This window comes from Oryzias melastigma, linkage group LG11 (genome assembly GCF_002922805.2).
Source record: "Oryzias melastigma strain HK-1 linkage group LG11, ASM292280v2, whole genome shotgun sequence".
In the NCBI taxonomy this organism is placed as follows: Eukaryota; Metazoa; Chordata; class Actinopteri; order Beloniformes; family Adrianichthyidae; genus Oryzias; species Oryzias melastigma.
The window spans coordinates 22,819,011-22,831,932 of NC_050522.1; the positions used below are offsets into that span (position 1 = coordinate 22,819,011).

Consider the following 12,922-nt stretch of genomic DNA (forward strand, 5'->3'; position numbering starts at 1 on the left):
GATTTTCTCCATTGTAAATGGAGAAAAAAAAGCAGTTAAATACAAAAAAAAATGTTTGTGGCCAAAAATTAATTTTTATCAAGCCTTTAACACCGAAGCTTTAGACCAGAGTTGACATTTTTAAATTACTGTAACATTTACGCAATTAAACGCAATGGTAGCAAATTCTGAAACTGAGAAGAGCAGCTTTGGATTTATGTTTAATACTTTACAGTTGTGAAATATTTACAAATTTGGCAAAAACCAGCTAATTCTGACGCGGAAAAAAGCTGGTTTGCACCGATAAGCAACACTCAAACAAAAATTACATTAACTTTTTGACCGTTTACGCAATTCTACGGGATACTAAAGCAGAGAAAGTCACTTTGTGCCGATGTGCAATACCTCATTGTAGTGAAGTTCTTACGCTGTCAACCTAAACTAGCTGATTCTAACGTGGAAAAAAGCAGGTTTGCACTAGTATGCAATACTTGCCTGAAAATTACTGCAACTGTTCAACTGTTTCTGCAATTTCCGTAATTGTACCGGATTCTAAAGCAGAGAAAGACACTTTGTGCTGATAAGCAATACCTCATTGTAGTTAAGTGTTTAAGCCCTGAACGTAAACTAGCTGATTCTGATGTAGAAAAAAAGCAGGTTTGCACCAGTATGCAATACTTGACCAACAGTTACTGCAACTCTTCAAAAGTTTACCCAATAAACGCAATTTTACCCAATTCTAAAGCAGAGAAAAACACTTTGTGCTGATATGCAACACTTTACAGTACTGAAGTGTTTAAGCCCTGAACGTAAACTAGCTGATTCTGACGCGGGAAAAAAATCAGGTTTGCACTAGTATGCAATACTTGACTGAAAATGACTGCATCTATTGAACCGTTTCTGCAATTTGCCTAATTCTACCGGATTCCAAAGCAGAGAAAAACACTTTGTGCTGATATGCAACACTTTACAGTACTGAAGTGTTTACGCCATCAACATAAACTAGGTGATTCTGACGCAGAAAAAAGCAGGTTTGCACCAGTATGCAATACTTGACCAAAAATAACTTTAACTATTGAACCTTGACAAAAACTTTAACCATATACTGATATGCAATACCTCATTGTAGTGAAGTGTTTAAGCCCTGAACGTAAACTAGCTGATTCTGACGCGGGAAAAAAATCAGGTTTGCACTAGTATGCAATACTCGCTCGACAGATACTGCAACTCTTCAACTGTTTCTGCAATTAGCATCATTCTACTGGATTCTAAAGCAGGTTTGCGGTGTTGCACATTGGCGCAAAGCTGTTTTTTTCCGCATCAGAATCCGTTGCAGTTACGCTAATTGCATGAATGGTCAAAGAGTTGTTCAAAGAGTTTATGTATTTTTTACTCTCACCAGAGATCCAGTTTTAAATGATTGAAGTGTGAAGTCCACCCTCCAGCAGTCTTTTGAGAAACTAAAACATTTGATACTTCTAAGTTTTAGTCCGATTTCAGAACATGAAGAAATATTTGGTTTAAACAGACTTGTCATTGATTTGGAAAAAAAAGTTATCAGGTGGTTAAGGTGCCCTTCTTTCCAGGAGGACTTGGCCACCGACATCAATGTCCAGAACCAGAAGTCCCTTCATATCATTTGACAAAAACTTTAACCAGTGACCCTAGAAGTTATGAGTTTTCTTGTTTTAAGCTCTAGTAAAAGTTTTACTAATAGTTCTTTACACTAAAGGCTAAATTGTATCATTTCTGCTTCCGGATGATATCAGGCACCATCTTGTCTGCAGCCAGGTCCCTCTTCCTCTTTCTCCAAGCTTCCGTTAATTATGGTGACTTCAGTTTGTTGCAGCCAACAAATTCTATCTTGAACTTATTCAAATAATTAAAGATTGTCTTTAAAAAAAAAAAGTGATTTATACTTTCAGTTGAAATTATCTTTACTTTTGCTTTACAGATCGGGACTTGGTATTCCAACAACACGTTGGTCATGAACTCCACTTCCCTGGACCTCAACGCATCACAGACTTTGGCTAACAAGTCACTAATTGTCACCACAATACTGGTAACTCAAACCAAAAAGAAAAAAAACGTGAAATACATGAACTACTGCATCTTCAACGTGTGCTTTCTGTCCCTCTGACAGGAAAACCCTTACGTCATGCGTAAGTTGAACTACCAGGACTACCAGGGGAACGATCAGTATGAGGGTTTCTGTGTGGACATGCTGAGGGAGCTGGCAGACATCCTCAAGTTCTCCTTTAAGATCAAGCTGGTGGACGACGGGCTTTACGGAGCTCCAGAGCCGAACGGGAGCTGGACAGGCATGGTGGGAGAGCTGATCAACAGGGTGAGTCACAACGGAAAATAGTTCGTTATTTTTTCTTCTAAATCACGTGTCAAAGTGAAGGTCAGACCCGGATCCTTGAAAGTTATTTAACGTTTAAGTTGATTTATTCTGGAACAATATTCCTACATTTTTATTATTCATAATTATGTTAAGAAGTTAAAATTTTAAAAATTGGTATTAATCTAGCTTTTTGGACAACTTTGACATTTACTACGATTTTTTTAGGCTGTCTTGGCTTAATATGTCTTAGCTAATATATTTCAGCTGCATGCTAACTATTTTGGCTAGTTTAGGCTTTTTTTGTTTTGTTTTTTTAGGCTAATTTGGAGTTTAGCTTATATTTCAGCTAAATGCTAACTATTTTGGCTAGTTTAGGCTTTGTTTGTTTGTTTTTAGGCTATTTTGAAATATGGCTCATATTTACACAGTAGCTGTTTTTGGCTAATTTAGGCTTTTTTTCAGTTTTTGGCTATTTTTGAAGTTTAGCTATTTTTTCACTTACATGCTAACTATCTTGGCTAGTTTAGGCTTTTTTGTTTTGTTTTTTTAAGGCTGTCTTAGAGTTTAGCTATTATTTCAGCTAAATGCTAGCTGTTTTGGCTAATTTAGGTTTTTTTAAGGCTGTTTTTGAATTAGGCTAATATTTAAACGCTAGCTGTTTTGGCTAATTTAGGCTTTTTTTAAGGCTGTTTTTGAATTAGGCTAATATTTAAACGCTAGCTGTTTTTGGCTGATTTAGTCTTTTTTTCAGTTTTTGGCTATTTTTAAGTTTAGCTATTTTTTAAGCTACATGCTAACTATTTTGGCTAGTTTAGGCTTTTTTTTGTTTTTAGGCTGTTTTGGAGTTAGGCTAATATTTACATGCTAGCTGTTTTGGCTAATTTAGGCTTTTTTTCAGTTTTTTGGCTGTTTTCAAGTTTAGCTATTTTTTAAGCTATATGCTAGCTGTTTTGGTTAACCTGGATATTTTTAAAGAAATGTATGCCAATTTGGCATTTAGCTAATATTGAAGCCAGCTATCACCTTTAAGGTTTTCAGCTATCAGCTTCGTTTTTAACTATCAACACAAACATCTTCAGTGGCCAAATTCAGCTTACAGCATTCACACTAGAATTATCACAGGTAATGCTATATATCTAGTGCATAATTATGTTAAAAACTTATGGTTTTAAAGTTTTAAAAATGTAGTTTGGTGTGTTCAGTAAATGTTCATCCTGTTCTGCCCCCAACCTAAGGTGTGTTTTGGATTTTGGCCCCTTGTGCGACTGAGTTTGACACCCCTGTTCTAAATCTAAATAAAATAAAGTTATAAATGTACATTTTTTCATTTTTTTTAACTCACATTTAAACTGCAATTTTCAACCATAAAGTCACTAAAACAATATAGTGAGCCTATGAGAGGCTGTGAGACCATTTCAGGTCATAACAACAAAAGCACAGATGGGCTGATGGTTTCATCTGCACTCCTGCTGTTTTCTCTGCAGGATTTTTTCAACAAATGCTACAGTTTTAATGTCATTATTTCTCACACAAAAGAATACATTTACAATTTTGTGAAATAAATAATATTTGTATAGAATAAAAAAAGAACAGTTTTAAAATAATTATAACCTGGATGGGGAAAATTTTTACTTTTGTTTATTCATACTTTTTTCATGTTCAAATTCTTCTTCTTGCTGCTTTTCCTCTCTTGGATAACAGCGTTTTCCTTCAATCTGCGAGGCTGTCTTTCCTGAAATCCTCCTGGGCTCCACACCTGTTTGTTCATTTTCTCATGGCTGCCTGAGGCTTTCATCTCTGAACACTTCAAGAAGATCCCATTTCCACGTGCAATAAAACCAAAACTGAAAACAGAAAAGAAAAAAAAAGAATCAGAAAAAAAATAAAATTAAAACTGTGTAATTTTACTTGAAATGTGCTTAAAAAAAACATCCTATTTTCCGCTCTGGAATGTTGCAGACCTAAAAAATTCCATAATAATAACAATAGTTTAAAAAAAAAAATCACACATAGCAGGGGTCTCCAACCCTGTAGTTTGGGGACTCCTACTAAAAATAGCAAATGAGGAAGAAACTGTCCTCTATTGTGCACAAATTCTTGATCAGGAAAGTGGAGTTTCATCCCTGTGGCTCCTACGTCAACAGAAAAGGGAAGAATAAAAGACAACGTATGCATCAAGTATTAATTGTCTTCAACTGAAGTGTGACCGCACTGAAAATCTTTTTTGCATGTAAAGCCAACACAGATAAACAAGCCCAAGCACCAATCATTGATTCCTGCAACATTGCTCCAGTATTAGTTGTTATAGCAACAGGCAGGGGTGAAGGGTGGAAGACGTGGGCTTTGATTAGCTGACAGTGATGGCACCCTGTACTGCAACACAAGCCAATTATACAAGTGTTGGAGCTCTAAAAGCTGCTGGGCCCTGAGCAGCAGAGACAAAGAGATGCCGGGGATGTATTAAGTGGCTAAGCTGAAGCCCAATTTTCCCCGTTTAGTTGCTTTCTCAGCAAAAGTGGCTCATTTTAAGTCAAATTGGGTCTAATTAAAGCGGTGTAGAGAAGCTCCTATAATGAAAACTGTAAGAGGCGTTTAAGAGCATAAGGAGGAACATAAGCATGTCCGACTGTGTGTGTGTGTGTTTATGTAGCGGCACTTAGAAAACGCTTCAAGACCTTTTTCAGTAATTGGTCCAATAAAATAAAATCAGTCACATGATTTGAGAAAACTGCTTATTAGAACCATCTCTCTGTTACTGCAGAAATATAATATTATAGTAATTAATAGTTGTTGGACTACAATGGAAATAAATAATGTTTTGGAAAGGAATCCAAAGAATTTCATTTTAGGACTTCCCTATTCTTATGTGTTGTATTATTTAAATATACCATAGTTAGGGTTGACTAATCAGCGACTAATCGACTATTAAAATAGACGACAACTGATTTAAAAGTCGATTTGTTATTACTTTTTTATTTTATGGAGTCCTTGCGTAGGAAAGTTAAAAGTTATAATGACAATATGCTAGCTTTTTGGACTATTTTGGCATTTATTAAGGTTTTTTCTTTAACTATTTTTGAGTTTAGCTAATATTTCAGCTACATGCTATCTATTTTGGCTAGCTACTTCGGCTAATTTAGGCTTTTCTTTTTCTTAAGCTGTTTTGAAGTTTAGCCAATATTTTACCTAAAGGCTAGCTTAATTGGCTAATTTAGGATTTTTTTTCAGTTTTTTAGGCTAATTTGGAGTTTAGCCACTATTTCAGCTAAATGCTAGCTATTTTGGCTAGTTAAGATTTTACCTTCTAGGTTTTTTAAGTTGTTTTGGTGTTTAGCTAATGTTTCAGCTACATGCTATCTATTTTGACTAGCTACTTCGGCTAATTTAGGATTTTCTGTATTTTTAAGCTGTATTGGAGTTTAGCTTATATTTCAACCACATGCTAGCTGTTTTTGCTAATTTAGGATTTTTTCAGATTTTAGCCTATTTTGGAGTTAAGCCACTATTTCAGCTACATGCTAGCTATTTTGACTAACTTAACCTTTTGTTTCATTTTTTAGGCTAATTTGGTATTTAGCTAATATTTCAGCTACATGCTAGCTATTTTGGCTAACTTAAGGTTTTTTCTTTCATTTTTTTAGACTTATTTGGCATTTACCGTATTTTCCGGACTATAAGTCGCGGTTTTTTTCATAGATTGAAAGTCCCTGCGACTGATACTCCAGTGCGACTTATATATGAATTTTTAATGATGAGATATGGACCGTAAGTCTAGAGTGCCCTCTTATGGTGATCTATGCAATTACTTTATTTACTTTAGTTATTCAGACGTGACACAGAGGACGAAGAATTTAAGGGATTTAGTGATATGGAGTGAGATTGCGTGCAATTAATTACAGTAAAGATACAAAGTTGATGAGTTCTTGAGGCTATAGTTAAATAAAACTGTTATGTTATATAAATGCTACACCTTTTCGTTTTTTTCATGATGCTAATATGTGAATATGTGTTGACACATATTCAGCCTGTTTTCTATTAACTTATGAATGTTATAACTTACCTTCCAGGATGATGTAATATCGTTTTTTTCAACCAGTTTGTAAAATAAATTACTTGAAAAAAATGCGACTTATACTCCAGTGCGACTTATGTATGGTTTTTTCTTCTTCATTATGTATTTTTTGGCCCCTGCGACTTATACTCCGGTGCGACTTATAGTCCGAAAAATACGGTAAGTAATATTTTAGCTATCATCTTCAGCTTTTTTAGCTATCAACTTGAGTGTTTTCAGCGGCCAAATTCAGCTTACAGCATTCACAGATACTAGTTTATAGTTAGTTTGAAGCTAATAATGGTTAAGATGTGCGCTTTACATCCAGTTTGCAATGACCCGCTAAGTCAACTTGTCGGAAAAATAATCGATGAGTAGTCAACTAAAATAATCGTTTGTGGCTGCACTAACCATGGTCCTGGTGGAAACTTGATTCAGATTGGCTGCTTAAAAAAGTGATAATGGACACCTAAAAACCTGACTGTTCTAAGTTTCTTTATTTTTTTATTTTTGTCCCCATAAAATTGAATATTCATCATTAAACGACCACTTGGAACGCTTTTAAAATACAGCTGTTAAAGGTTTACACTTGTAAAGATCATAAAGTCATGGCTGTCTTGAGTTTCCAGTTATTTCTAGAACTCTGATTTTTCTCTGATAGAGAGATTGGAACAGAGACTTTAATGTCACAAAAAGAATCCTAAAGTTTGGTTCTTTTATGACTTTATTATGGCTCAACTGAAAATGTGACCAAATCTGAAGGGTCAAAAATATGCTTACAGCAATGTGAATTTTTAGTGACATGTCCCTTTTTTATTTTAATTGGGTTCTTTTGGTAGCCATCTACATCAGACTCAATTTTACCAAAAGAGCTGCACTCACCTGACACGGTTTTAAACTGTGAAACAACAACATTTTGACGTAGACGCACAAATTAGCATTTTCCACATTCTTTTTTTACGTGCAATCTGTGTCTTTCTTGTTTTTATTTATACACGACAGCCACGGTAACGTTTAGCTCTTGGAAATTAGCATATCCCCCTCTGTTTACCAGCGAGCATCCTAATGAAAACTGAAGTGTTAACATTTCAGCGCCGTGTAAAGCTAATCGACATAAAACTTGCACAGCTGTTTGTCCCACTGCTAGCTCTTGAGCAATATTGCTTACAACAGGCACAAACATCCCGGCGCTCTTGTGGGGAGTCTCTATTAGCATAATGCATTCTCCGAGCATTTATCCTAACCCAAATCATCAGAACTGGAAGCTTCGTGCTCACCTGCGATGCTAACCTTGATCCTGCAAACAAGCCTCAAGTCCCACGGAGGCGCTGAATTTGTGGGGTCAAGCGCACAAAAGTGTGCGGTTGTGGAGCACACATCGCTCGTAATGGGGATGAGAATGGTGATTGTGGCTAATGGCTGCATGAGTCTGGGTGTCAGAGAGGAGGAATGGGGAACACAGACACGCCGTTAAGAGGCTAATCAACTGCTTTCTTTCCTACTAATTATGTGCAGCTATTTCAGTGACACTGCGGGATTTCCCACTATGATAAACACACCACACATTGACTCTTTTTGTATGTAATCTGAATATTTGAACTGAATTAAATTCTCTCCTCAGTCCATGTGCCGGCGAACACAAACAACTTTTCCTTCTCCGAGTCTGATGAAAGTGGGTGAAATTCACTAAAGAACCGCATCCTTGTTAATCAATTAGGCGTTAATTAAAGAGTCAGGAAGTGTCTGGGGTTCAGATAAATGAAGACTGTGTCTCCATAACTTGAACCTTAATGAGATTTTCTTTTAACCTTACTTCCACTCTGCTGTGTTTACTCGTCAAGGTTAAATCCACACGTTTCCCTCTGAGTGTGATGGGTGGAGCTTTTGTTTCTCAGTTAGGATCTTACCATGATGCAACCATTGACTGTATACGTAGGAACTGGACCGTGCAACCCCTCCTTTCTCGTGTCCCAAATAGGAAGTACCTGTACTTCACATAGACTTCCATTAAGAAATAGTTACTAAAGTCATTCTATTTGTCAGAATAAACATTCTTGCTCTGATGTTTCCTTCTTAACACTTTATTTCTAATCCTAATCTTAATAAAGTCTGGAAAAGGGGTCATTTGTCCTCTAATTAGATGAAGCGTTAGCAAAAATATATCAAATTGATTTTTTTTTTGTTTTTGTCTTGGATAAAAAAATAAAATAAAAAGGTTTAGTTTTTATTTAATGCAGATACACCTGTTTTTTTTAATTCTTTTTTTCTTCATATCTTGAAACAAAATCAATTTATTTGTTGATCATGTGACATGTAATCAATTAGTGTTGGCATTTTAAATGCCAGCTTAGATGAAAATGATGTTTTCCACATGTTCTTGTGTTCTTTTTCTCATAGAAAGAGGACAAAAATAAGAACATTAAACTCAACTTTGTATTTCTGAGTATTTCTTCATTCAAGTCGTTGTGATTTCTTTGTACAAACTCCAATCAGCTCGCTCCATTCCAATTTATGCATTTGCAGACAAGTAGATCCATGAACGTTTTCCTCGTTTGAGCTGAAATCTGGATCCAAACTGTACAATTAGATGGCGCCAATATTGCTCGCCATTTTTGTTGCACCTTTAATGTAAGTTTAGGGTTTTGAGGAGGTTGTAAGCTAGCGGGAGAGTGTGTAAACGAAGGGATGATGGGAAATTAGTGCTGGCTTACTTCCTCCCAACAACTGAGAGGCAAATTTCTGATGAAAATAAAAATAAAATGACACAAAAATGTGTTGAAACAACTTAAACCTTCAGATACAACTGCGTCGTTCAAGACCGTAAATAGCAAAATTGATATTTTTCACCAAAAGAAATTCTCCAATCTTCCGCAGAACAGATTTTCGGTGGGTCCTCATGACATCTCCCAGCATTCCTGTGGCTTCATCCTTTAAGCATCATCAACTTGTCAAAAGAGCAGAAGAGGACGTCAGTGAAGTGTCCATAACATCTATGTTTATTTACTGCTAACTATTTATTTTAAAATCATTTATTTAAATGTCTTTTTTGTTGCTTTATATATTAAAAATATATATACTTTACCATTTAGTCTGATATTTGACCCCCCAAAAAAGCACAAAACAGTGTCAAATATGCTCAAAGTAAAAAGATTTAGTTTCAAAACTTTCACTTTGTTGATTTAAGGATAAAACTATTTAGCAGCATCAGCTTCATAATGGGAACCAATGTTTAGTAATGTACATTAACGCCTGGGTTGTTAAGTTCTAAAGTGTTTTTAGTTAATGCAAACTCAATGAAATTCGATACAATTTGCTGAAAGTTTTTTCTGCTCATTATTAGTTCAATCAGACGTCATTAGAAGGTAATAGGAGAGGATATTCTCTTTAATTAAAACTCCTTCCTGTCTTTAAATCTGTTTACAACACTTAAAAAAAGACTTTGACTTTACTATTAAAGTCATGCGTTTGTATTTTAATGCTTTAAAATGGATGTAAAAACACAATTAAAATGATATTTTAGGGTAAATTAGCTTTAATTCTGGTTATTTCGAATACAAAAAAACAAATTCTTTTTAAAGCAACATTTTTATTTAGTGTTTATTTTAATAATGGCAATTGAATAACTGTAAACCAAATTATGGTGCTGTTGTAGTCATAACTTGACTAATATTAAGGCTGTACATCGACCTCATTTACCATCCGGGTCCCTCCTGCTGTCTCCTCTTAGCTCGTCTGTGATTTTTTCATTTATGATCTGTTCCATCATCCTTCTCCTGTTTTCTCCCTTTCTCCTCTTCTCCTCTGCAGAAAGCAGACCTGGCGGTAGCTGGTTTCACCATCACCTCCGAGAGGGAGAAGGTGATTGATTTCTCCAAACCCTTCATGACTCTGGGGATCAGCATCTTGTATCGAGTCCATCTGGTAAACTAACTTTTACTTTTTTTTTTTTAATCTCCTCCTTACATAAATCAGATATACCCATTCTGTCAAAACCCTGAAAAAAAGCACATTTATGGTGTGACTTCATTCAATCATTGTGTTCTCTTGTCAGTTACGTGTAAATAGCCGATGCGTTTTGGGTAACCACCAGCCTCTGATGTTAGCTTAATGGCTAATATATCAATTTGTCACTTTTGCTAAAAATAAGTCCAAAATTTTCATTAAAAAAAAAAATGTCATTACTTTATATGAGTTGAAAAAATGAACATGTAAGCAGAATATTATGTTTTTTTTGTAATTATACAAAGAGCATGATGAAATTTAAGGTGGCCATCATGTCAATAATAATAATAAAAACAAACTAAAAGCAGGATAAATACTAGAGTTGGGTTGATAAAATCAATTAATTGAATAATTGATCCATAAAAACAGAGATTGATTTAAAGTCCGCTAGCTCGATGCTAGCGTATAATGGGATTTCCCATAGGATGGCTAATGCTAACGTTGGTCGACCTAAACATGCATTGCTGACTAAATAAACATCTTTATAAACTTACAGTCATGAAGTTTCTAAACTCTTTCCAGGATTTTTTATTTAACCATTTGTGATCTAAAACTGTTTCTTCTTGAGCGCAATCGCCACCTAGTGGCCAAACTGAAATGCCCTCCAGGAGAGGCAGAACAATCGTTCAAGACCCTGATGTATCATGGGAAATAACAGTTTTTTAGCCTGTATTTTCTGGTTTTCTGGAATCTATATCTTCTCTCTGATTGGCTATTTAGGAGTGAACGTAAAGCAAAGAAAATAAATGTAACTTTGATTCTATTCATCATTAAACGTGCTGAATTAACTGTACAGAATTCAAACTTTTACAATTATGCTTTTATTGGTCTTTAGAGTCTGACTTTCAGGGAATCTGATGAGCGCATTATTCTCTACTACAGTGTTTTTCTAACTCTGCTGATGATGAGGTAGAATTTTTAAACATTAACATGATGACACTCTTGAGTCAATTATTTTCCTTCATTTTAATAAACTCATTTACTGCAGAGAAAACGGTTCCTAAAGGAGCTGAAGTATGAATTCTTAATTTACACACAACTAAATGTTTCCAAATAAAATCAGTTTACATGGACACCAAATTTCGGATGATCAGGTTTCTTTAAATCCACTCCAATCATCTTTTGATCTATTTTCAAAGCCGATTTTATTTAATTTTTTTTTTTTTTTTTTGCTGCAGAGCAGCAATAGTTGATTAGAAATTTGCCTATGAGTTGTGGGCGGGGCCATCAGCGAGCATCAAGAGAGAAACGTATTTCTTCACGTGGATGTGAAGTTTACTTTTAAATGTAAATAATGACTTTTTGTTTTAGCACAACCTTTTTAAAGCTATAAAACAGATATCGTTATGTATATTCGAGGGTTTGAAGCTCCGCACTAACATAGCTGTCCGGCGACTATTGATGATGTCATCGAGTGGGAGACACTAATTGTGTCCGAATTCCCCCCTAATCACTATACAGTGCGTCTGCCATTTTCTAGTGCTGTCTGAATCTAGTAATTCCAAAATCGAGTGCACTCAAAATTTCCCAGAAGTCTTTGCATAAATGCTCACAAGATTAGCAAATATAGACCACAATGCATTGCAGTTGAACAATTTCGAACAGATTATAGTGTTTAAATGTAATTTTTAGATAAACCATCATCATTTTCACCATCAGGACACAGTGGAGTCATAAATAAATGTCGTAAAATGTTCATATTTATTTGATTTTCATATCCGGTGTTTAGAAAAACCAAAGAAAAGTAGTGAGGGAACCTCTGGCAGGCTTTTTTTTAACTAGTAACTATTATTTTATTACTGCCTTTATTTTAAAAACATGTTTGTTGTGCTTTTTTTTTCTTTTGTTATATTGAAGTAACTTTTTTAATTTGGACTAGTTGCTCTTTCCTTATTATTATTATTATTTTATTATGCCATTACTAATACATATGTTCAATATATATGTTCTATATTTGATTTATTTTCAGTTCAGATGGTTGTAATTAGTTAAAAAAAACGTTTTTATTTGTGGATCTTCTCTATCCTGTATGCATTTAATTTTAAAAAACAATTGTGTGTTTCCCAAATTTTTCTATATTTGCAACATTTTTAAGAAAAATTGATATAGGTTCATATTTGGGTATCAGATCGATACCCAAATCCCCAGTATCACCCACCTAAGTAAGAAGTAAACTATTTTAACAGGATATTTTTGTGTGTGCTCCTGATTTACGATGGTTTAAATACAGAAATAGTCCTTCATTTTCTTTATACATGTCCTCCATCCTCACAAAAATGCTACAACAACATGTTAGAAACACAGAAAAGAGATTTTTTATCAGAGTGGGTCTTTGAGTTATGAGATAAAACTGACATTGTAATGCGTTTTCCAGAGGCTAGCAGCTACATGCTAACGTAGCTGACTGGCGACCATTGATGATGTCATCAAGGGTTAATAACGTCCAGATTTAAAGACACTATTTTTCCGTAACTCTTTGTGTGAAGGCGTAAATGTAATCAAATGTTTCTCACCAAAAAGAAAAATAAAATAATAATAAGTCT

The 12,922-nt window shown here is 34.8% G+C and overlaps 1 protein-coding gene and 1 long non-coding RNA gene across 2 annotated transcripts in view; one reads left to right on the top strand and one right to left on the bottom strand.

The window, feature by feature from the left end:
- LOC112162444 (glutamate receptor ionotropic, kainate 5) overlaps positions 1-12,922 on the top strand; it is a 104,825-nt gene that overhangs the window by 66,140 nt on the left and 25,763 nt on the right. The window contains exons 10-12 of the mRNA XM_024298231.2: positions 1,934-2,041; positions 2,123-2,326; positions 10,185-10,298. Coding sequence (XP_024153999.2) covers positions 1,934-2,041; positions 2,123-2,326; positions 10,185-10,298 — 426 coding nt within the window. The remainder of the gene's footprint in view (positions 1-1,933; positions 2,042-2,122; positions 2,327-10,184; positions 10,299-12,922) is intronic.
- Positions 3,943-8,189, bottom strand: LOC112162632. Its single transcript, XR_002922114.2, has 2 exons — positions 7,655-8,189; positions 3,943-4,170 (listed from the first exon to the last, which is right to left on the bottom strand). It is a non-coding gene; the product is annotated as an uncharacterized LOC112162632 (long non-coding RNA).